A 26,200-nucleotide genomic window follows, 5' to 3' on the forward strand; every position below is an offset into this window, starting at 1 on the left:
TATCAATTTAATGTTGCCCTTAACAAAGTGAGAGAGTAGCATTGACATATATATATACACACTACCAAATATAATAGCTATTGGGAGATCAACTCGATGATGGGTGATGACTTAGAGAGCTGGGATAGGGAGGGTAGAAAGGAGTCGCGGGAGGGAAGGATTATGGGGAATTATGTATAAATACAGCTGATTCACTTTGTTGTACAACAAAAACTGGCACAACAGTGTAAAGCAATTATATTCCAATAAAGAGCTTTAAAAAATAAAAAAAAATAAAATGTATGCTAGGTCAAAAAAAATATATTGCCCTTAGAAATATGAAATCCAACAACTGAAGTAACTCTTAAGATATCTCTAGCAGCAGTATAAAGTTAATTTTGTATTGTCTTTCTTGTGTTTATCAAATCCCAGATCAGCACTTTCCTGTTTTTGAACCATATTGGTGTCTGTTGTGATTCTTGCCCCACGATTCATTTATGTTTTGGAATCAGTGCAGTAGCCTCTTAACTTTCCTTAGTTTTGCCTCCTTTTAATCTATTTGTTACACCTTTGCCAGAATGATCTTTCTTAAAACTTTCATATGATCACCTAAGTCTTGACATCCTCTAGTGGCTCCCCACTGCCTTCAGGATTGAACATAGATTTCTTAGCCTGGAATTTAGCCCTGTGTGCCTCTAGCTCATCTCTCAATACTCTCAGTGTGTAGCCCGTGCTCTAGTTGTACTGAATTTTGTTAGTCCTGTAATGCCTCCTGCTCTCAAGCCTTACCACCTTTGTGCAGACTGCTTTCTTGACTTCTGCTGTCCTTCCCACTCCCACTCCTGGCCTACCTCCTTTACATCCTTTTAGCCTTCCTCCTGGAATTCTGATACTCCCATCTCCACCCCGAACTCTGTTCCCATTGCACACTGTGCTTATATAATGTACGCATTTGTTTCCTTGTCTGCCCCCATCGTCTGAGGACAGGGACAGTGAATGTCCAGATATTTGGCATAGTGCCCAATACATGTATGTTCTCCATAAATATTTATCAACTATTGTCATTATTGTTAGTAAATCCTGAATGCACTGTTAACTTTTTAAAACTCTGTTTTTGTAGCCTCAAGGAATAGGTTCTCCTAGTGTTTATCATGCGGTTATCGTCATCTTTTTGGAGTTTTTCGCTTGGGGATTATTGACAGCACCCACCTTGGTGGTAAGTAATCTTTAAACTTATTTATCACTGACTTTAAAAATCTCTTTTTCTTCATTTTTTCGGGAGGGAAATCAGTTTTGGGAGGGGAAAGGCCCTTTTTCCTTTCCAAGGTTAATTCTCCCACTAATATCATCAGCCCTTTAGTACTATATTTTACTGATTTTGTTGTCTTTTCCAGCCTTTACTTCTCCCTTACTTTTTGGCAGGGCTTGGGCAGCTGTGATTTTTCTGGTGAACACTGGACACGTTTAAATGGGGGCTCATTCCCCACTCTGGGTAGGGTGGAAAGGATTCTTACACTGACAGGCTTAGGAAAAATGGTGTCTGTGCCCCGAATCTCTCAGCATTATTATTTTGAGATTCATTCCTGCAGTTGCATTTTCCAAATACAAGCTTCTTGTAGTTTAGGCAGAGGATCTAGAGATAACCATCTAGAGAGGTCATTCGTTTCATAGCCCTAAGCTGATTTTACTCAAATGTTCCCAGACCAAAGACCTCCCTGCCAGACCAAACATCTAGCTAGTTTTCTCCTGTCAATTTAGACGAGGAGAATGGAATGAAGGAAGGAGTAATGGTAGAACTCTATAATTTGAAAGGATAAATGTACATAAAGCTTTCCAAATCCCACAGGAACAGATTTTTAAAGAGATATACTTCCTCATGTTTTCATGAGCTTGTTTGTTGATACACAAGATGTTTATAAAAAGTTTGTTTATAAATAAATTGTATAATCTTATACAAATAGAATGAACTAGTTTAGGAAAATTTATGTTCCATGTTTCTTGGCATATTTATGGCTACATAATCATTACTGTATCTATATAAAATACTGATATCTAACAGTTATTTCAAATATACAAGGCATATTCATGAGTACTGCTAAAACATGATTCAGAAGAAAAGGAAATGTCAAATAAATACAGTTCCTTTTGTAATAAACCATGCATTGCAAGTTAGAACAATTCCCTGAATATAACAGGTCGCTGACATACATTTTTAAGAATGCTGATTTGATTATGTTTTGATTGAGATCCTTTCCTTTTTGAAAAGGAAACAGCTCATTTCCCTGTAATGGGCCATCAGTTTTACATAAATCTTTTCCAAATAATTGAAATGTGGACTTTTTAAATGTCTGATTTTTTTAAATTTTAATAATTTCTAATGTGAATCTTTCAAATATTAATTTACACATTTCCTGCGATCATCATCCGTGAACACTGATTTGGAACTCAGTCAGATGATGCAGTTTCACTGTGACATTTGTAACTACATTGTACTGTGGTAACCTGATGGCAGGGGCTGCTGTGGTGCTGTAATAACCGTGTGTTCTCACACCTTTATATTCGCTTTCTAATGTTTCAGTGTGCTTGTTTATAATCTACCAATTTAACATGTAAGTCTGCCTGGCAGATCGTTGGTCTTGTGGTTTAAAGTACTTGAGCTTTGTAATAGCAAACAGTTTGTATATATTTATATTATGGTGAGTCCGGGCATCGTCCTAAGCACTGTAAATATATTACTTTAATCCTCAAAACCACTTTATCAATGAGAAATTAGCCTCATAATGATGCTGAAAGCTCATCCTCTCTGTATACCGATGCCTAATTGAATCTTGCAGACAGAGTTTTGAGTGAAGTAGAAGAGAATAGCCTTATTGCTTTGCCAGGCAAAGAGGAATACAGTGGGCTCCTCCCCTCTGTAAAACCATGAATGTGTGTCCCAACCTGGGAGGATTTAATGAATAGTTTTGTAGCAATAGTTCAAGTGTGGGGTTGCTGGTAAGATTAGGGTATGTGCAGGGCCTGCGCTCCTTTCATCTTATATCAGGTAATCTTGGTGAGCTTCTCTGGTTCCTTTACTCTGGCCTCAGGTGGTCTTCGCTGGTATGAAGAATGCTGATATCTTCCATTTGTTGGGTTTTAATTTTATAAAAGAGCTTAAGGATATTGTTATGTGTGTCCCTTGAGGTGGAACCAGGACCCTGCCCCAAGGCTGTGCCAGTTGTTTCTTGGCTGCTCCTCCCTTGACTCTGCATCCGTTCCCTTCCTGGATAGTACTGTTCAGTCTGCTCTTTAGAACTCAGAGAAGGTCATGGAGGCTGAACAGAAAGGCTCCCTGTGCCCAGGAGCCCCTACAGTGTCCTGCTCAGTTTCAGTAATACAGATGAAGAATTTAAGGTTTAAAAGAGTTAAGCAACTCGTTCCTCTGATAGTAAGCTGCAGCTTTTGTTTTAAACCTAGGCTTATTTTCTTCCAGTGCTCAGTCTTGGAGAATACTGGTAGTAAGTGGTTAATACCCATGTTTTAGGTAGTTGAGTAGCCCAACTATTAGCTAAGTAAAGAGATTAAAATATTGGGTAAACTGTAAGCAAACCATCGAAAAAAGCTTTTTGTGATGATTCCATAATTAGTTATCATGATTTGAAGTGTGCGTAGCTATTTTTTTTTAATTCATTTCTGGTTTATATTTTTTAGATATCCCAACTTTTTGACTAACTTTGGTATCATTTTTTCTAATTGGACAAGAAGGAAGAAATCCAGTTATTTAGATATAAATGCTTGCTTATTCATTTTTCATGGCTATGGGAAAATTTTGTGCTTAGTATATATATTCTTAACTGTTTTTTGTTAATTAAAAAATGGATAGTACATTTGATTTTGATTTTTCTTTTTCTCTTTTTTCTTTTACTTTTTAAAATACTGAATTGAATTATGGTCAGGAAAATGAAAAGTGCTAACTTGGGACTTAATGAATTATTTTTCTTTTGCCAACATAAATACATTTCTTAGAGTAATTGCTGTAACTTTTGTTGCCAATTATTTTATTTATGGAAAGACTCCCCTCACCCCCCCACCCCCATTGTTGTTGTAACAGTTACTCTTTTTTTTTTTTCTTTTTACATCTCTTTATTGGAATATAATTGCTTTATACTGTGGTGCCAGTTTTTGCTGTACAACAAAGTGAATCAGCTGTATTTATACATATATCCCCATATCAGCTCCTTCCCACAGAATCCCTCCCACCCTCCCCATCCCAGCCCTCCAAGTCATCACCCATCATCAGAATTGATCCCTGTGTAACAGTTGCTCTTAATTCCCATGTTTGTTTTTTATACTTGAATTTTTTAAAATGATGAAATTGATGAGTTGTGGTTACATGGTAGAGTTGTCTGTAATATTATCAGTCATAATTCTTTGCCTTTTTCAATTTTTCACTTCCTTATATTTTTTTAAATCAAGCATTCTCAGGAAAAATAATTTCAAGCATTAATGAATGTTAAGCTCAGTTTTATTTTTTTAATTCTTTTCTCATCTTTAATGTATAAACATTTTTTAAATAATTGTAGTTTTTGTGCTCTGCACTTTATTGTTTGTTGGGGAAAACCTTGGGTGGGGAGATTTAGACAAAACAGGATTGAATTGTAGAGATTAGATGCATCTAAATGTTGAGATTTGTTATACTATAGGTACTTTCTGGTGTTTTGGCCTTTGGGTATTGGAGCAGCAAGAACCTTTGAAATATCACTGAAAAAAATTGTGCATGAGAAATCTCTCTCTCTCTCTATACAGTCCTTTTTGTATATGTTACTTTTTTAATAATTAAAAACACTGTATGTCCATTGTAAACCATTAAGCAATATAAAAATGTGTAGGGACAGGAAAGTTCTGCAATGCTATTCATCCCCCCAGGCAACCATCAATTTAGATTTTGGCTTCCTGGTAGGTTTTACCAGCCCCATTAGGATAGATTGGCCAACAGGGAGGTGAAGGTTTTAGCTGTTAGAATGTGGTATCTATTAATTCAGTGATTTTTTTTAAACCAGAGGCGAATATTAGAGATACCTGTTTGTTTTGTTTTTTTCCCCAAATACCTATGCCTTACACCCTGTCTGGCTGAAATCAGAATTTTCAAGGGGGAGGCTCAGGTATGTGCATTTTTTAGAAGTGATTCTCATATATCTAGTATGTATCACTAATTAAGAACCAATATATTAATTCACTGTGGGCTTTTAAAAAGGGTTTTGCTCATTTTGAGACTTTCTGCTTGCAATTTTTCATTGTTGTTGACTCTGTCTTCTTTGTTTTGGAGTCTTATACTCCCCCATGTTGAGGTGGAGGGAGAAGTGAATTTCGGGATAGAAGGCACCAAGTTGTAGAACTTTTCTCTCTTTCCCGAAAGTCTGTTAACCTTTAAACATTTTATTTCTGTCTTACGTGTTTTGGAACTGATTATAAATGGTGCCTGCTAGACAGTCACAGCTCTTAACATTCATTTAGAAAGGGAAAATGAGGATGAAAATATAATTTGAGTTATTTGTATTTTATGTCTGTCTCTTCCCATACAGAGCTCTCAAAAATTATAAGGTTTTAAGCATTTCAGTTTTCAAAGATACTGAATTTAACTTTGAATTAATTTAACTTTGAATTAATTGATTTAACAGATAACCGACCTTAAGACATATTAATTACAATAAATGTTTGGTTTTGGTTTATAATAGCCCTCATTTTAAAAAGTAATGTGAAGTTAAAATAAATTTTAAAAAAATTTCATGTGATTGTAATTATCTTTGAGTTTTAAGCCCATAGAGCTTACAGAACACTGTTCTAGAATACAATCAAAGAACAAAGGCTGTGTTCTAAGTGGCCGACCTGCCCAGGGGAGGATGGCAAAATCTCCACCAACAAGGGGATTTACATTAATTACATGGAAGAATTTTATAGTGACATTTTTAGGGACTATAACACTTTGAGAGGTTATAACTATGTGATTGGTTCGTAGAGAGTGTTCAACTGTTACTGAGTCCAAGCTTGGTCTGTTCACTGCACGACAGGCCAGTGAATCAGAGGCAGGTGTTGAGGCAAGGAGTACAACTTTATTCAGAAAGCCAACTTTATTCAGAAAGCTAGCAGACCAAGAAGATGGCAGACTAGTGTCTCCAAAAAACCATCTTATCTGGCTCTGAATGCCAGTTTCTTTTGTAGAATCGGAGAGGAAGGCAGGGAAGTAAAGTTAAAAGGGTTATCAGCCTTGCAAAACATCTCCTAGAATGACTAGCTTTGGGGAAGGGATGTGTTGATTTCACAGGTGGGTAGGGTTCCCTGAGGCAGGCCATTGTGTATGATTAAAGCAATGAAAAGCAAAGGTTAAAGTCAAAGAGACTTTATGGAGTCCAATTTAGCTCTTCCCTGTTACCCAATCAGTGATTACTGATTGATTAAATAATACACATTTACATAAAAAGAATTAATGACAGTAGGTCTAAGGATCTGTAATGCTAAGAAATGGCTTCACTTTTTTGATGGACGATGGTTCTAGAAATACTAGGCCAATGTTTGATGGTTGGAGCTGCTAGATGCATGATGCATGTTATGGAGCAAGAACCTGCACTCCAGTCCTCCAGCATCTCTTCTATATAAAAACCTTAGCATTCTTTGCGCAGAGATAGCCCTAAAGCATTTAGTATTTAGAGGACTGTTTACTCTCAGAAATTTTTAAGTTCTTAAAAATTTTAAGATCCATAAAATTTATTGGAAAAAGATACATTTTTTTCTCTTTAGCTCCAGTGCGTAAGGGCCCTCCAAGATCAAAAATCTTTACATTTTTATTACTTCTTATATTAATATTTGTCTCTGTGTTAAAATTTTTGTTAAAAGAAATGGGAGGGTTCGTTTATCTTAAATTAACTACGTTCTTTTGGAGGGGTTATAAAAGTTTTTATTTTGTAACATTGGTTAAATCAGTTTGCCTAATTGTCATGTTATAGTAAGTCATTTTGAAAGCAGAATTTATAATCTGTTAGTTATGAATATTTAGCTAATGGTTAATATATGAAGGCATTCTGTTGATGAGGCACTAATAGAAATAAAGTGTATTAAATGCAAGGTATAGTAGATATATTGCCTGTCTGCCCTTAAGAAGTTTGAAATAAAATTGAAAAGGAATATTTATCAAATACCTGAAAAGATGAAACTTTTGAAAGTTTACTTATAAAAACTAAGTAACACAGTACTGTAGTATAAAAAATATGGCAAAGCTATATGTGATTACCAAGTGAGTGCTGTAATCACCTATTACATGGTCCTAAAGGAGAAATTGATTACTTTGAACAGGAAAGTTTGGTAGCAAAGGAGGAATATGGAAGATTTGGGGGTCGGCTGGATAGGGAAGATAAGGGGAACAAACATTTAAGGTAGATAGGATATCATGTATAGAAGTATGAATATTGGAAAGCACAGGAATATTTCTAAAACAGTGACGAGACCAGATTGATTGGAATGGATGATGGCTTGACAAAGCGAATTGTTAGCAATAATATTTCGTGTGTTATAAAACTTCTTGTAAGCATTCGTTATGTCCGTCATTCTTTTTAACACCAGATCCATTCTTTGTCGCTAGAAAGAATTATCCCTTAGTGATAACTGGAAGAAAAGCAAATTTGAGTTGTTATGAAAGGTGTGAGGATACCATTTTAAGGAGTTGAAATCTTTTTCTCTAATATAAGAACTAGCAAACCATGGCCAGAGCAAATACTGCTAGTACCCTGTTTTTTGTAAATAAAGTTTTATTGGAACACAACCATGTATATTCATTTATATAGAGTGTGTGGATGCTTTTGTTGAGTTGAGCACTTGTGACAGAGACTGTATGGCCTGCAAAGCTAGAAACAACTGAAAATATTTACTATCTGGTCCTTTACAGAATAGGTTTGCACATATCTTCCTTAGATCCATGGGTCTTCACTACAAATAATAAATAAATAGGGTTTCTCGACTATTGAGATTTGGAGCCAGATGATTATGGTGGGGGGGGGGGGGAGCCTGACCCGTATATTGTAGGACGTTCAGCAGCCTTCCTGACCTCTACCTAAGAGATGCCAGTCATGTCTTTTCTCTCCCCCAACCCCCACTCCCACCGTCCCCCATCACTCATGTTGTGACAAAAATGTCTCCAGACATTGCCAGATGTCCTCCGCGGGGTCAAAATCACCCTTGGTTGAGAATCACAAAATATATGAATATCACAAATATGTGATTTTTCCCATATTAGTGATTTTCTTTGACTACTAAACATTTCTAAGCTTACGTTTACATGGAAGCTAATTTTTGCTAAATTTCTAGTTATTGGCAGAAGGGTAACTGAAGAAAAGTGAGCATTCTGATCCTTCTAAAGGTTTTACTTGCAGGACGTCACAAAATACAACCAGCATAGTTTTTCTTCCTAAAGAGAAGATTTTCCCGCCTTTCTTGTTCTGCACATTGCCATTCTCTATTGTTTTTATTGAGAGACAGTATGGTGTAATAGAAGCAGCATTGGCTTTAAGTCAAGCAAGAACCTCAGTTGCCACATCTGTAAAGTGGTAATATTATCTAATTCATAATATTGTTAGGATTAAATACAAGTATATATATAAAAAGCCTCTGATATATAGGCTGTGAAAATGGTGGCTGCTGCTTTTTATTTTTTCAGTTACCATTCCCCCAATTACTTTTTCAACCAGTGAGTTCCCAGTGGTTCACTTGTTAGCCAGTGAACAAACTGATGTCATGTGATTTCAGACCGGGCTTTGGAAAGGATAAAGAAACTTGTTATATATTTTCATAGGTTGGGATTGTTTGTTTTTTCCTTACCTTATGGAATCTCTGGGTCCACTTTTTGGCAATTAAAATTTCCCTATTTATTCTTCTAGTCTTCTGTCTTCGATAATACACCTATCTGTAAAGGGAGTTATAAGTCGGTTATGTGTATGAAGCAGGATAGCATAGTGATTAAAAGCATGGACTTTCAAGCTTGACTTCATGTACTCATTTTCAGTTTTGCTACTTACTACCTGATCTTGGGTAAGACATTTAACCTTTGCGTTTACCAGTTTTCTAATAGGGCCGCGATGAAGAATTAAAGGAGATAATGTGATAAAAGTGCCCAATTTAGTGTCTTGTGACATAGTAAATGCCATATAAATGTTTGTTATTATTAGTGTCTACTCATATGCATAGTGTCATACAAACCTGAACATGTATATGAAATAAAATTTGATTGTATTATGAAGGGATATTGTAAGTTTTACTAGGACTAAAATGTAGCATGAGCTTTTTATTTTGCTTTCATTCTTTAGGTATTACATGAGACCTTCCCTAAACATACATTTCTGATGAATGGCCTAATTCAAGGAGTAAAGGTAGGCTCAATCATATATATATACACACATATGTATATACATGTACACAAACATGCATGCATGTATTTATGTAAATATATGTATTTCTGCCAGTTTATTAAGTTAGCTAATTGATCAGTCCACCAAGTGTTAATTTTTACAGTTGGAGTATATCTTGGGGGATTCAGATATAGCCAGCTACGTATAATAATGACAAACCCCATCATAACAAACTTCCCCTGTGTTTTATGTGTTGGGCATTTTCATTACAGAGATCTGAGTGCTTTTGTAAACTATTAACAAGAATATAGACTGAAGAGAAAAGTAGTATTTAAAAAATGCATGAGTATAAAATATATCAGTATGGTAAAGTGTTGATTATTCTACATATTCTTTACTCTTGATTGCATTTGATCAGTAAGTTTATAAACAGGTAATTAGCATATGACGTTCCTTCTAGAATTGCTAGAGTTGTAATTAACAATTCATTAGGACATTTTGTGTTTAATATGCTACAAGAGCCCGCAGATGATTCTAGACAGTCTTGGGAAATTTTAAAATTACATAAGACAAGAAATACATTGTTTATGTAAAGTTTGGTGATATTTTAGAAATAAACTTGTTTAAAATTCTTCTGTGGTAGTAAAATGATTTATTTGGGGCTCATCAGTATACATAGTATATGTATTTTCTTCGTTTAACTTTTTTTTTAGGGTTTGTTGTCATTCCTCAGCGCTCCACTTATTGGTGCTCTTTCTGATGTTTGGGGCCGAAAATCCTTCTTGCTACTAACAGTGTTTTTCACGTGTGCCCCAATTCCTTTAATGAAGATCAGCCCATGGTACGTGCACATTCAGATTATAGCAACTGAATATCAACTGTTAATTGTTTTCTGAATATTCCCTTATTTTTTTCACTTTTTTTCCATCTTATCTGTGTAGGTTTTAAATTTATTTTTCTAATACATTTATTCTCTGATACAGATAAAAGGGCCTTTAAAAATATAGTATCTAAGTAATATAGTAGTAAGTAATAACATTTTTTGAACTAGATGCCACTGTAGGAAGCATGTAGACTACCTAGCTAAAATGCACTTCGGGATTTCAAAACAAATTTTAGGCATTGGATAGGGTTGCTAACTTTTTATTTTCTTGAGTAGAATGTTAAAACCACAGTTTATCATCATTATCTGTGTTAATTAGGAATAGATATTGTTATATATCAGTAAAGTCCCAAATAATAGTTTCTTAAAAGCAAGGGAACTCGTTGCTGATTTCTCACTCCATGTAAAAGAAGTCTGGAGTTGAGCAGTCCAGAGCTGGTACAGCAGTTCCAGGGAACCAGCCTTTTCTATCTTCAGTCTCTGCCATCCTCCACTGTCACCTCACTGTCACCTCCGGGATGGCTGCTTAAGTGAGCTTCAGCTTGTGTTACCTTCAGGCAGCAAGATGAAAGAAGTGGCTACAAAGAGCACACAGCCTTCCTTTAGGGAAACTAGAATTCCCACCCAACCTCTGCTTGCATCTGTCTGGTCAGATTTCAGGGCAAATTGCTGCTCCTAATTAGAAGACGCTGGGCTCTTGACCACCCTGATTAAAATCAAGAGTCTTTCACTGAGGAGGAAGGGAGGTAAAGCTCACAAAGAGAATGATTTTCCCAAAATAATAGAGCCCAGTTTAGTTATAGATTTTTTAATTCTTTGACTAATGTTCTCCACTTGAATATTAATGTTAGTTAATTCTATATCATAGCTGGGCTGTATTTCCATGGTGAATCTAGAAAGATCAGGACTATTTATGGGGCAGGATCTTTCTTCCTCTCATAGCTGAGATGCAACTCTAAAGGCCAAACCCTTGATGAATGCTAACCATGAAATGAAATCTTATCAAACAAATCTAGGGCATGAACAGGTTATTTGCTGTGGAAAGCAGTGTGTTAGAAAAAATTTGGTAAGCAGTAAAGTCACGGTGGCATGATATTTTGAAACTGCAATATGATTACACTTGATTTTAAAAACTAAACATCAGCATTACAGTAGAAACTTCTTATTCTCAGCCAGGTATTTTTGAATCATGTATCGCAAAACCTGTTTTGCTTTTTAAAATAGTTTTTGTTCATTTTATAGTATCTGTTCTCAATTTTATTTTGGACACGGCCATACGGGTTTCTTCTATATGAAAACTGAGCTCTTTGTTCTGCCAACATCTGAAGAGCTAAAGACAACTTATGGAAAAACATCTAGTTTCTATGTATAGACTCAAGATAAATATAAACTAATTTGTCCCTCAGTTTTATTTACTGAATTTTGTTTTTTGTGTAGTACTGTGATGGGAAATTGAAATAGATGAATTAGACTCTGGTTTGTTGCTATTTTCAGTAGAAACAACAACAAAGCCACGGAACAGTTCAACAATTGGGTGAAAAATAGACCTGAATACATTATCTAATTTTAAGTATTCCTGCATAGTAGCTGATTTGCTATTGAAGGCCCACATCTAGCCCTATGTTTTCATAATATCTGGGGCTTATGATCTGTAGAAGAATTAATCTATGAGCTGTCCTAGTAAGCTGTTGACTGAAATTAGCTATTCTTACGTTAGTTCACTTATAGAAATGAAGGAAGATTAAGGTCATAGTAATTGTTCTAACCATTTCTTGTCGATTGTCTTTCAATCCTAGGTGGTACTTTGCTGTTATCTCTGTTTCTGGGGTTTTTGCAGTGACTTTCTCTGTGGTATTTGCGTATGTAGCAGATATAACCCAAGAACATGAAAGAAGTATGGCTTATGGACTGGTACGTATGTTTAATCTGTACCTTTGTATCTGCTGAAAAACATCCCGTATTGTCTTATTACAAGGAGTGCAAGCCTTTGCATTACAAGATTTATTTCTGCATAAATGCATTTTATAATAAAATCATCCATTAGACAACATTAAAAAATTTTTTCAGTGCAAGGCCATGAAGTTTTGATATTTTCTTTCAGTAAGTAGTAGTCACACATGAGATTTGAAATTACAGTAGAATATTTTTACCTTATGTAAGTTCTTTTTAATAGAATACTAAAAATAAGGAACTATTTAATATGTAATGAGTTTTAAAATTACTAATATTTAATGGCTAATCTAAGATATAATAGGTTAACATCCATCTCAGGGATCCCAAATCTTTTTGGTGGCTTTGTGGGCCACACAGAGTCCCTTTCTTTCTTTCTCTTTCTTTTCCTTCCTTCCTTCCTTTCTTCCTTTCTCTTCCTTTCTTTTTCTCTTTCTTTCTTTTTTCTTCCTTCCTTCCTTCCTTTTTCTTTCTTTCTCTTTCTTTTTTCTTTCTTTCAACTTAGCTTTTTTAAAATTAATTTCTATTGAATAAATCTGACAATATTATTTAGCTTTAAGGTGCACAAAGCGTTACTTTGATCCATTTATATATTGTAATACGATTGGTATTGTAGCTATATTTATCACATTACATAATTATAGTACAATATTGTTGTCTTGTATTCATTTAACTTTGCATTGGATCTCTTTAGCTTATTTACTACTCCTTGCAAGTCTGTCTCTAATATTCTTTTGTTTTGCTTGTGGGCATGTGTTTACATCACTTTTAACTTGGAAGAATCGTTTATGGCTAGATTTGGCCCAAGGCAGCAGTTTGCCAAGCTCTGAACGCTGTTTTGGTAAACTAAATATTTAATATCCATCAAATCTAAAAATGAAATAAGTTAACAGATTATTATTAGCCAGAAGTAGGACAGTGATGAGTTTTAGCAGATATGGGGCAAGCAACTTTTGTTAAATAAGGACTGAATATTGTGTCAGGCTGAATCTTAACTTTTTTTTTTAAATAAATTTATTTATTTATTTACTTATATACTTATTGGCTGCGTTGGGTTTTCGTTGGTGCACATGGGCTTTCTTTAGTTGCTGCGAGTGGGGGCTTCTCTTCATTGTGGTGCGCGGCTCCTCATTGTAGTGGCTTCTCTTGTTGTGGAGCATGGGCTCTAGGTGCGTGGGCTTCAGTGGTTGCGGCACATGGGCTCAATAGTTGTGGCGCATGGGCTTAATTGTTCCGTGGCATGTGGGATCCTCCCAAAGCAGGGATTGAACCCGTGTCTCCTGCATTGGCACTGCACCACCAGGGAAGCCCTGAATCTTAACTTTTATGAGAGTCTGTTATCTTTGATTCAAAGATAAAAACTATAATAACAAAGAATCATGGAATTAAGATTTGGAGGGAAATGCCTATAGTGAGAAACTTACCAAAAAACTAATGATCAGTTGTAAACTCAAGAACATTAAATGATATGAAGTTGATGATAGCCAGGATGTTTTTAAACAGCTTTATTGAGATATAACTTACATACCATAAAGTTTATCCATTTTATCTGTATAGTTAAATCAGTTTTAGTAAGTTTATGCAGTTGTGCAACCATGGCCACAGTCCAGATTGTTTCTGGTTTTGCTCAGGTCATTTATTTTATCATAGCCAAATCTTTGAAGTTAATTTTCAACTTGGAAGGTTTATGTATTAAAGGCACATCTAGTAAATGACAACTTCAATCTTGTAGAAATAATATGGATGCAGAGAAAAGGGAGTAAAGTGTTCTTTGTGGTCCCCTTTCTGTCTGGCCAGAAAAAAAAAATAGCCACAAGGTAGGAGAATCAAGGAGAAGGGAAATGACATGAAATACCTGCACTCTTGTTAGACCTCTGCTCTCTGCCTATACCCAGATACCTCACTAACCCTCACCTTGAGAACCATTGCCCCTTTCCCAACTCCAGTGCCAGAGCTCTGCTCATACCCAAGTCCCTCTGAGACCACAGCCCACTGTAATTAATTTCTGGAGCTACTGTAACAAAATACCACCACAATCCAGAACATTTCCATCAGCCCCCAAAATTCGCTTGGATCCACCTGCCATCCATCTCTGCTTTACTCCTGACCTCAGGCAATCACCAATCTACTTTTTGTCTCTGTAGTTTTGCTTTCAGTAGAAATTTCATATAAATGAAATAATGCAAAATGTAGTCTTTTGTGTCTACATTTAGCATAATCTTAGGAGGTTTATCTATGCTGATACATATATCAGTAGTTCCTTTTTATTGCTGTGTAGTATTCCAGTGTATGGGATATACCACATTTTGTTTATTCATGCGTTAGTTGGTGAACATTTGGGTTGATGGCTAGATGTTTAGTTATTAGAATTTTATGTACTTGTCAAATAATTGACCACTGGCAACTGAATTGCTTATCTTGAACATTTATTAATAATAAACAGCTGTAAATAAGCACTCCTGTAAAGTTTAAATCCTCCATGCAAAAGTCAAAAAGAGCATAGAAACAGAATAAGGCACAGTGTAGAGAGCAGAAGCTTATGCACCTCCAACATTAATTTTAATTGTCCTCTGAAGAGTGTGGTCTCTATCAGGTGTTACCTGCTGTCACTTCTGCTGTTGATTGGCAGGCCGTTTTGTCCAGTAGGCCAGATATGTCTGGGATTAACGGTTTTTCTCCACCTGCGTCTTCTCTACTTCAGTCTGCATCTTCACCAGACTTGTATGGGTTTCCTCAGGATTTTAGAGAGATGTGGTTAGAGGTGTGCTCAATGCCAAGGATCAATGATCTCGTTCTTCCTAACCGTACTACCTAATGATGACCAAGCTCAGTTTTGTGCTGCGGCTTAACACTATTACTGTTGAAAAGATAAACTTTAAAGTCTTTAAGCTTTATTTTAGCCAGTCTTAAATATGTATCAAAGTAAACATTAATTTTAATATTGGGGGAAAAGTCACAGTGGCATTGGATTTCCTTAGAGTATTTTTTAGACTCCTTTCACAGAGCACTGTGGGATAGGGGGGCACCCCAGGGGCCAGCATGCCTGGCATTCGGGGTCGGGGGGTATTTGGATTATAATCCAGGTCACCCAACCCTTCTTCAGCTAGAACAGTTTTTTGTTTATTTTTAAATCTGTTTTTACTTACAAGTTTTTCAGTAGGATTTATTTAAACAGAGGGCTCCAAGGCTTAAAAGAAAGTTTGAAGCCACTATCTTAGAGGTTATTAATATTTTTTAGTTAAGAATCTAATTCTTTTTTCTTCCTGCAATAAAAGAAAGTATAAGAAAACTAGAACAGGTAGGAGGAGGAAAGGGAGACTGCAGCAGGAGGACTGATGTAAGTCAGAGTCTGTGGTGGTCAAGGAGCCAAGGTGTCCTGACTAATCTCTGTTGATCTTCATTTGTTGCAGGTTTCAGCAACATTTGCTGCAAGTTTGGTAACCAGCCCTGCAATCGGCGCTTATCTTGGGCGAGTGTATGGGGACAGCTTGGTGGTGGTCCTGGCTACAGCAATAGCTTTGCTAGATATTTGTTTTATCCTCGTTGCTGTGCCAGAATCATTACCTGAGAAGATGAGGCCTGCATCATGGGGAGCACCCATTTCCTGGGAACAAGCTGACCCCTTTGCAGTAAGTTTATTCTTTTCATTCTCTTTGACAGAAAAATGAATGTGTGATTCAGTGCAGCATTAATGTTTGGTTGTGGATGTTTCTTTGGGGAAAACATTGTGATGGATTTTCAAACATATTTTGAAATACTTTTCAGAATACTTTTGGGGAAGATGAGAGTAAATTGCGGGGGGGGGGGGGGGGGAGGGCAATTAGGTGTCTGTATGTACACTGCCAGAAGATATCTCTGCAGTAGTTCAGTGTTTTGATGTAAAACCTTGTATGGGTCTTTTTCTTGTTCCAGTCCTTAAAAAAAGTGGGCCAAGACTCCATAGTGCTGCTGATCTGCATTACAGTTTTTCTCTCCTACTTACCGGAAGCAGGCCAATATTCCAGCTTTTTTTTATACCTCAGACAGGTAAAACTCTGTTCTACCAAAGTGGACTTTTCATTGTTTAGTGCCATAATAAAAAAAAAATTTAATCTTGAGAGGGTATAAGAGTGGAGACTTTTAAAAAATGACTATCATTTTTAAAATAATGGCTCACTAGAATTAATTTCCTGTTTAGTGTGGCTGACATTCCTTGTGCATTTCTTTTAAGACTTTTGGCTTAGGCAAAAAGATAGTTTTCCTGTCACTGTGTGTGGTTTGAGTTTGTTTATGTTTTGCTTTATACACTGATGGGATGCTTTAATCCATTCACCTGCTCCAGACAGTCTCTTTGTGATTTAGAACATATATTTATAAAGCAGCTAGCCAAAATAAGAGGATTAGTTTTTTTCTCCTTGACACTAATCTTAGTAGGCAGAGATTAAGCTTTTTATAAATACTTGTAAAATGCACAAAATGGTGCAATATTTTTTTGTAAAATGGATTTTGAATGCTTGAAAGCGGTCTCCAATTTAGGAAATCGAAATTAAGGGATTTAGATTTATTTAATCTAAGTTAAGTAGCTATTATATATTTTCATTATCTAACACTTAGTATAATTTTGGTTCTCAGTGAAAGCCAGATTTTTCCTCTGAGGAATTCTTTGGTTACAAATGAATTGCATTTTCTTATTCTGGCCCATTTAATGTTAATATACAAGTAGTTGCATTAGCATGGTATTTGGTGTGCTATTTCATTTATTAATGTTACTTTTTCTGGAAACCTTCTAGATAATGAAATTTTCACCAGAAAGTGTTGCAGCATTTATAGCAGTCCTTGGCATTCTTTCCATTATTGCACAGGTGAGTTTCTTTTTCGTTAGAGGGAGAGATGTTTGAAGGTTCGGAACCATAATTCTGTTAGTATAGGTAGTATTGATTAGATTTTTGATACTGACACATACTGATCATTCATAAGATGTATAAACCAGAAAGACAGTTTATTGATTTACACTATTCCCCTGCATAAAATCAGAAATTATGTTAGTCTTGTTCTACTGTCGATTCATTCATTCAATAAATATTTATTGAATAGCTATCATGTGTCAGGCACACATGATATAGCAGTGAACTTAACTAAATCCCTCCTGTTGTAAAGCTTGCATTCTTGTGGGATGAGAGAATGAATAAGCATATCAGTGTAAACATATCAGGTGTAATGAAAACCATAGAGAAAAAGGGTACAAGGGGTATAGAGCATGGCTGGGGGCAGGGTGTTATTTTATTTGGGAGGGTTGGGACGGCTTTGCTGATACAAGTGACATTTGAGCCAGAGACCCAAAGGAATGAGGAACAATCCACTGGAAGACCTGGAGGAAGAGAATTCTAAGCCACCAGAACAGAACTACAGCTCTGCAAGACCATTCCTGGCATGTATGAGAAACAGCCAGGGGACAGTAGGGCTCTGGTGGAGTGAACAAGGGAGAGAGTGTCAGGAAATGAATTCCGAGGGGTGGCGAGGGACCAGATCATGTTTAGCTTTCCAGGTCATCATGAGACTTGACAAGAAGATAGGAGGGTGCGGAGCAGAGAACTGACGTGAAAGTATTTTTATCTTGGAAACCCAGTTGGTTGCCAGGTGGTTGGTTGATGATTAAGATATTAACACAAGAATCTGGATTTTCTTAGGAGATATTTCATGCTGGCCTTCAAACTATCTCTGTTCCACTCTTTCTTCCTTCTGTGAAAAAGCCCCTCCCATTTTTTCCTATTTGGCTTTGCTTTTTCTAGACTCTGTAAATGATCTATTCTAACACTGTTTCCCACATTAGATCCAGTCTACTGGGTTGCAGCTTTCTTTGTTTTATTCTACTTTTAAAATGGAAGGTAAAGTTCATTAAATAGTACTCTTGGATGTTTCACCATCTCATAGGTAGGATTGCTTCTGCAGATCTCATCTTTTATGAATTTCTGGTACGTTTAGTGATAAACTTCAAATTTAAATTTAAATTCTGTAATATACTTCCCCCATGGCCTCATACATACATACATATGGCACTGATTATTAGTACTTTTTTTTTTTTGGCTGCATTGGGTCTTTGTTGCTGTGCATGGGCTTTCTCTAGTTGTGGCAAGCAGAAGCTTCTCTTCTTTGCAGTGCGTGGGCTTCTCATTGTGGTGGCTTCTCTTATTGTGGAGCACGGGCTGTAGGCGTGTGAGTTCAGTCGTTGTGGCACGGTGGCCCTAGAGCACACGGGCTCCAGTAGTTGTGGCATGTGGGCTCAGTAGTTGTGGCTCGAAGGCTGTAGAGCACAGGCTCAGTAGTGTGGCACACAGGCTTAGCTGCTCCACAGTGTGTGGGATGTTCCTGGACCAGGGATCGAACCCATGTACCCTGCATTGGCAGGTGGATTCTTAACCTCTGCATCACCAGGGAAATCCCTGTTAGTACTATTTTTAACCTCAGTTTTACCCTGAAAATCCTTGATCTGGAAAAACATTGCATTTAAATATTCATTCTGGGCCATCAGAAATGTGCTCTTTAGCTTCGGGGGAAAATATGTTGCCCATAGCTTTAAAAAAATCACCTTTCTGAACACAAAGGAAAGTGTACTAAGACTAGAGCTTGATAAATTATCAAATGCTAAACTGACCTTGAATCCTGAGATAAATCCAGCCTGGTCATTATGTCCTGTCTTTTTCATATATTGCTGAGATTAAATTTGCTACTATTTTATTTGATTTGAATCTTAAAGAGAACAGGCTACCATCTACTATAATGACACTTATGAGGTTAGTAGATGTAAGGTCTTAAATTCCATTTCATACTCAACTGAGCATGGAAGCTGTAGGTGGGCATCTAGTAAATTTGGCCACACTGTGGACTGCTTGAATAAGTTGAAGGTGCTTTAGGGGAGATTTTCCCTCTGCTCAGTAGGTGGCATCAGGCACAAAGGATACAAGATGGAAAACAGTCCCTAAGAGCTCAGAGTCCAGGAGGGCAGACATGTGAACCCAGGAGGGGGCGTGGTTGGGTTTGCGTTAGAAAGAGCCCTGCTGAGGGCTGCGAATCTAGGAAGGAACTAGCCATGACCCAGCCAGCATTGATGGCACAGCTGATACTATGTACAGAAACATGCTCCACGAGGCATACAATACTTAAGTGACCATTCAGCTTTTGGGGCCTACACAGAAACGTCGTTTTTGAGATGTAAAATCACATTTCTGAAAGTGAGAAAATGAGTTGAATTCCAAAAACAGGTGAATTAGGGGTATGTAGTCTGCATGTAAATATTGATAATTACAGTTTGTCTTTATATGAATTAAAATATCAAGTATAATTTATAGCCCCAGAGGTAGAAGTATTATCTTATGCTCTCATTTGTGGCAGGTATACAACTGAGAGTGATGTCTCCCCTGTTGACCTGTCAGTGAAAGTCTAGTGTCTTTGACTCTGCTCTCCAGCAGCACAGAGCTGCTTGCACCTCCCCATTGATGCCTCTCTCTGTTTATTCTCTTACTTGCCCTTGTGCCTTTGTTCCTACCGTCCTTGCTGCCCCTGCCTTTCACTCCCTAAGTATACCTTCTCTGAGTTCTCATGTTACCTTGGGTGTATCTCTATCCTGGTACAGAATACACTGTATTATGAATTTTACTTCTATTTCTGATTACTTTTGCCTCAGTAGCTTCTGACTTCTAGTAGAGCTCTGAGAAGATTGCAAGGTTAGAATTGTATCCTATTTGTCTTGGTCACTCTAGCACCGTGCACTGTGCCTGCAGCCCAGCAGGTGCTAAATTAGAAATCACTGGGTTTTTTCCATAGTGATCTTAAAACTTTAAAAAGCAATAGTAACCTTTTAAAAATTGGGAGGTGTTATATGAAAATATGGAAATGTAGCTTTTCCCCCAAAATTATGAGATCTGATAACATGAATACGACCTTCCAGTGGGAGCCACAAGGTTGCTGTCCTTTTGGGGGCCTTTTTTCTCTGGTTTGCTGTGGGCCTCATCACTTCCTTGGTACCAGTAGGCACGAATTCATAACATTCACGCTAAATAAATGTTTACATGAGTGCATGGATATAGTTAGTTCTGTACATTTCCTCAGTGCTGTCATCTAGTCCTCTATGTTCTGGTGACACCCAAATTCATCCTGAGCCAATCCTGTTCCACACATCTGCTGGACATTTCAACCTTGACATGGCCCTGACCGCAACCTGGCTTCCTTCCACCCAGTGCTTCTCATCTCATTCAGTGGTATCACCACTCTCTGGTTGCTGGGGCCAGGAACCTTGGCGCCATTCTTGATTCCCTTCTTTCTCCTTCTCCCACATCCTGCACATCAGATGGTATCTCCTTTCACCTCTTTCCAAAACATATTTTGCATTGAAGCATTTCTCACCATCTCCATTCCTGGGAGCCTAGTCCAAGCCATGACAGTAGCCTCCATCTGGTCTTTTTCCATACTTGTCTCCCTACAGCTTATTTGCCACTTTCTAGAGGAATTTTTGTGAAGTAGAAATTGAGTCATAGTGCTTTTCTGTTTAATATTCACTTTCTGTCACAACCAGAATAGAATCTAGACTCTTGACATAACCTCATTTTCCTCCATTCTCCATGTTGTTGAATACACTCCAGTCCAGGGCCTTTGCACCTGCTGTCACCTGCAACTGGAGTGCTCTTTTCCCCCTACTCACGTAACTACCTCCTCCTCATTCAGCTTTCACCTCAGACAGACCTTCCCCGCACATCCTGGTTTGAGCAGCACCTCTGTCACACTACCCTATTTTCTTCATAGCAGCTACAACCTGGAATTATCTGGTTTGATACGTATGCTTATGTCCATTTTCCCTCTACTAGGAGGTAATTTCTTTGCTGACCAGTACTTTGACCTGGGTCAGTGCCGTCAGACCTAGAATAGCCATTAGATACAGTAGGAACTGGGCAAATATTTGTTGGCTGAGTGACCACAGTTGATATCAGTTAACTGTTAATTAGCTGTGTCATCTTGGTTAAGTCATAAGTCATTTTAACTTTTATGACTTGGTTTTCTCTCTTGGTTCTCTTTAAAATAAGAATTATACTGAATTAAGGGATACTAGTTTTTTTCCCTGCCTAGCACACGCTATATACTAAGTAAGGAATTTGTTCCTTTATATTATTGAGTTAAGAATATTGTGACATGTAAAAGAAATCATACATGCTTTCCATAAACACTAAGAACTTATGCTAGGTGCTGGGGATACAAAGATGAGAAAAAAGTCCTTGCCCTTGGGAGAAAGTTGATGTCCCAGTTAGACTATCATATACACGGAAAGTTTTTCTTTTCTCACTGCTTACTCTGGGTGAGTTCCCTTTTGTGGCTGTGGTTGTTGAAGAATGTAAGCAAACAAGGTTCCATGCTTTGTGGAATTCAATCTTACACTCACCTGATTGAAGGGAAAATTTCTCAGAGAAGCTATGAGTGTTAATTGTTCAAGAATCGTTAAAAGATCTTCATTTGCTTCCTGCTGGCTTATCTGTGATAAAATCTGATTAAACTCTTAAATGATTGTCTCAATTTAAAGAATTTTAAACTTGATAATTTTGAGTTTAGAGTATCAGCCAGTCATCAAGTAGTGATTTCCTGAACTATTTTCACTTCTTCCTCTATGGACTTAATAGCTGTCTTTAAAGGGGCGTATTTAATACTCATGTCCCTAAATCATTGCTGAATTTTTATTAACTTTGAAAGAAAAGCAAGAAAACCCAATTCATAATATTGTTTATTAAATGTGCCGGGCACGATGCTAAGTATATCATTTCATTTAACTCACATGACAAAGTTTTGAAGTGGGTACTATTATCACAGTCTTCTAAGAGACCAGACTTTCAGGTTGAAGTGACTTGCGCAGGGTCACATGGTTAGAGCCAAGATTATGATTAAGGCTGTTTTTTCCCCACGGCTGTGTTAGTTCTTAGTAAATCAGTTTAACAAGTATAACTTGGGAGTAGCCTATGCTACTGTTCATAAAAGCACCATGATTTCAGCAATAAGTTAATTTAGGTGAAGGATATATGAGTAATTATACTGTTTCAGTTGTCTTTAGTCAGAATAAGCATTTTGGATTAAATTGGACCTGTAGAAACTTTTTTTAAGCTATTACACAACAGGGATCTCCAAACCATGAGTTAGAACCTTTCAGCCCTACTGTTTACAATTTCTGATTTTAAATGGTCCTCAGTAGAAACGTACTGAACACAAAGTTCCCCTTTCTATTTTCAGTTTTCTGACTTTTCTCCTGAATCTGGATCTTTGTCAGCAGAGGCACCTTTCATCTGCTTATATGACCTGGAGTAATGGTTTCAGATATATTCAGGGCAATTGTTGCTAAAAAGCCAAAATGTAGAAAAGTGGTAAAGTCCTTTTATAGATTGAAATAAGCCAACACATAACTTTTTTTCTTTTCACTATTGAAAAGCTTATTCTATTCTAATAAGCCACTTTGATTTTTCTTATTTTCCAGACCATAGTCTTGAGTTTACTTATGAGGTCAATTGGAAATAAGAACACCATTTTATTGGGTCTGGGATTTCAAATATTACAGCTGGCATGGTATGGCTTCGGTTCAGAACCTTGGTAGGTACAAATAATTTTAATTTTCTTAATTTTAGTTTTGCCTTTTTTTTCAGCTTTATTGAGGTATAACTGAAAAAATTTTTATATTTAATTTGTTTCTCGGTTAAGGCTTAGACTTTAATCTCTCTCTTAGTATGTTTTTTTTTTTCTCAAAGTGTATGTAATATAGATTTCCAACTTCTGTATTTGTATATTCTATAGTGGTTTGAGGATAGCAGAATGACATTTTATATCTAAGCGACAGGCTGGGTTTTTGAATGAGATTGAGTGTTTGAATCTCTAATGAGCATTTAATCCAGTTCAGTCTGTCAGAAAAAAAACACATAATCCCAAAACAACAAGGTTAGGAAAAAAAAAGTTGAGTAACACCAGTGATCATTACTGATGGCAAACCAGAAGTCCAGTTGTTTTGGTGCCAGCTTCATGCTGGGAAAGCTCTGCTTTTCTTGCCAGTCTGGTCTCCTGCAGGGAGGTGACAGTGACAGTGATGGTGCTGGTGCTGATGGCAGGCTGCCCATGCACGCCTTTGTGCTCAGGTGTCATGCGAATGCACTCCACATCTTGCAGTAGTGTTTCATTCAACTGAATGCATCCTCTCTCTTTGTACTTGGGTATGAGTAAGCACCAAGAGTGTGTTTCGATGGACGTTTTCTTTTTCAGTCTAGCTTGTAAAAGAGGTACTCACAATTTATTGAAAATGTGTCTTTTAAACATCAAGCCAGTAGCACATTTAGATCAAATTAGTGATTTCTTCACACTGAATCACAGATCTCTGGGAAATCTTGCTGTAAGTTACTAGCAAACATTTGGAAATATTTAATGATGTCTCTTTTTGTGTGTTAGACATGATTCTCAACATTCCCACAGCCCCCAGCCCTGCAGAAATAATATCCAACACACTTTACAGTTTTGATGATGTGATATCCCAATTCTTCATCAAAACCCACAGCATTCTTGTGAATAAGTGGTTGTATTTCTGCTTTCTAGAAGAGTACACAGGGTTAGACTTTTAAGTGACTTGTCCAGTCACATAGGTAAGAAGGAAGAGCAAGTATAGTTCTCCTTTTTCCTGTATCACAGCCATTTCTCAGTAAGAGTTACTTGACTTTAACTATGTATTTCAACTGTGGCAGGTACAGTGGAGAATAATAACATACTGTGTGTGTTCCACTGCTTTTGCCTGCAGGATGATGTGGGCTGCTGGGGCAGTGGCAGCCATGTCTAGCATCACCTTCCCGGCTGTCAGTGCACTCGTTTCACGAACTGCTGATGCTGATCAACAAGGTGAGCTGATAGAAACCGATGATAATCATTTAAGATACAGAATACTCCGGTCCTTTGTTCTGTCTCTTCCCTAAGTTCTGAAACATAAGTGTATCTTCAGGGTAGAGTATTTTAAATTGCTTTCATTGTAGTCAATACTCTGTAATGGCCTACATAGGAAAAGAATCTAAAAACGATTGGATAGATACACGTATGATTGATTCACTGTGCTGGACACCTGAAACTAACACAACACTGTAAATCAACTATACTCCAATAAAAATTTTAAAAAGTAAATAAATTGCTTTCATTGTAAAGCGGGAAAGCAGATTCTCGGGTATTATCCTTAGGTGGATATCCTCGTCTCTCACTGAATATGTGGCCCTATCTGTTCTTTTGCTAGAAAATTTAGTGATGACAGCCACCTTGTATTCACTAACCATTTATTTATTATGTTTGCTATGATGTGCTAGACATCTCACGGATACACAGATAACCCTTTCACTAACACTGTATGTTTATTATAAAAGACATAGAAAACGTATTTTTATTGTCTTAGGCTTTTGTGACAAGAACACTTAATTCTTAAAATACTAATAGGTGAGGAATATTCTTTGAAAAGTCTGTTTATATCAAAAGGAGAAAAGGGGGCTTTACAAAAGAGTGGCCACTTGGTTGATACATAAGGGCTGTGGACAAATCAAGCTGTATTTTAAATTTGGGAGATGATCCCAGAGGTAAACAAAAATCAAACTCTATAAAAAGGGGCTGTAGGGCTTCCTAGGTGGCGCAGTGGTTAAGAATCCGCCTGCCAATGCAGAGGTCACGGGTTCGATCCCTGCTCCAGGAAGATCCCACATGCCACGGAGCAACTAAGCCCGTGTGCCACAAAAAAAAAAAAGGGGGGGGGGGCTGTATTTGACTAAATGGGGTGTTAAGTAGCTGCTTGGGGACAGAGTTTTTAACAGTTGTACTAATGAACTCATACCTGATTCTGAGTCAGGAGGTTTCCACTTGTTCCTACATTAGACCTATGTCTGGGTATACCTGAGCTTACATTTGCATCAGATAGCTGACTATACTTTGTAGAGCTTATAGCTTCTAAGTAATTTTGATGCCACTGCACTAAGTTGCTAGTGTCTGATAAAAGCTTTGGCTTTAGAATGAGTGGTTTCATGTTTGTATCAGCTGTAGAGTAGGAAGAAATAAGTGGTACACTAAATAACTTGTTTAAATAATTCAGGTGTCGTTCAAGGAATGATAACAGGAATTAGAGGATTATGCAATGGTCTGGGACCAGCCCTTTATGGATTCATTTTCTACATATTCCACGTGGAACTTAAAGAACTGCCAATGACAGGAACAGACTTGGGAACAAACACAAGCCCACAGCACCACTTTGAACAGGTAATTATAAAAATATAGTTCATTTGGCTGGATTGGAAGATGATGTGTTTTGGTCACTAAAGCTTTTATCTGAGATGCTTAGATTGAACAAAAACACTTAAAACCAAAGCCTAAATTACTATGTCCTCCTTCTTATAGATATTATACATACTTCTTTATAGAATTGGCTGTGTGTTCCTTTCTTCCCTGGGTAATTTAAAAAATATATATTCTAGTTTGTCTTACTATACCTAGTGGCATAGGTAACAGCCATTTGTACTACTGTTTGTCCTTCACCTGAGGCTTCTGGAATGTTAGAGTTCCCTGTATCAGGTCTGCCTTCCTTCTATAGAAGAGTCGGGTGCTGGTAAACATCTTCGTTCACTTGTTCACTATACTCCCCTCCTTACAACTGAAAATATTAACAGCGAAACACATGATCATTTAAGGAAATAGAAACAACTCATCAGTTTCCTTGTATTTAGCAGAGTTCTACACTAATCTTCTAACCAACTATGACTGCTTTTAAATAAAAAAGAATGTTTGTTTGTGGGCTCTACACAGGTAAAACTTGTAGTGCAAGTTTTTGCTAAGAGTGAAAGTGATTTGGGGCTAAAACACAGAACTGTGATTCTTCTCGTGGTAATGACATGATCTGTGTTTTCCTTACTTTCAGTCACTAGAGAAAACAAAGAAAATGGTCATTGATTCTGCTACTGCATTTAATATTATATGCTGTGAAATCTCCCTGTATTCCTCTTGAACAAATTAA

The 26,200-nt window shown here is 37.1% G+C and overlaps 1 protein-coding gene across 1 annotated transcript in view; it reads left to right on the forward strand.

Moving 5' to 3' along the window:
- MFSD14A (major facilitator superfamily domain containing 14A) overlaps nt 1–26,200 on the forward strand; it is a 38,714-nt gene that overhangs the window by 10,961 nt on the left and 1,553 nt on the right. Inside the window, exons 2-11 of the mRNA XM_057727176.1 lie at nt 1,100–1,195; nt 9,309–9,371; nt 10,064–10,191; nt 12,030–12,144; nt 15,594–15,812; nt 16,096–16,209; nt 16,953–17,024; nt 22,667–22,779; nt 23,966–24,063; nt 25,286–25,449. Coding sequence (XP_057583159.1) covers nt 1,100–1,195; nt 9,309–9,371; nt 10,064–10,191; nt 12,030–12,144; nt 15,594–15,812; nt 16,096–16,209; nt 16,953–17,024; nt 22,667–22,779; nt 23,966–24,063; nt 25,286–25,449 — 1,182 coding nt within the window. The remainder of the gene's footprint in view (nt 1–1,099; nt 1,196–9,308; nt 9,372–10,063; nt 10,192–12,029; nt 12,145–15,593; nt 15,813–16,095; nt 16,210–16,952; nt 17,025–22,666; nt 22,780–23,965; nt 24,064–25,285; nt 25,450–26,200) is intronic.

Source organism: Hippopotamus amphibius, chromosome 1 (genome assembly GCF_030028045.1).
Source record: "Hippopotamus amphibius kiboko isolate mHipAmp2 chromosome 1, mHipAmp2.hap2, whole genome shotgun sequence".
Classification (NCBI taxonomy): Eukaryota; Metazoa; Chordata; class Mammalia; order Artiodactyla; family Hippopotamidae; genus Hippopotamus; species Hippopotamus amphibius.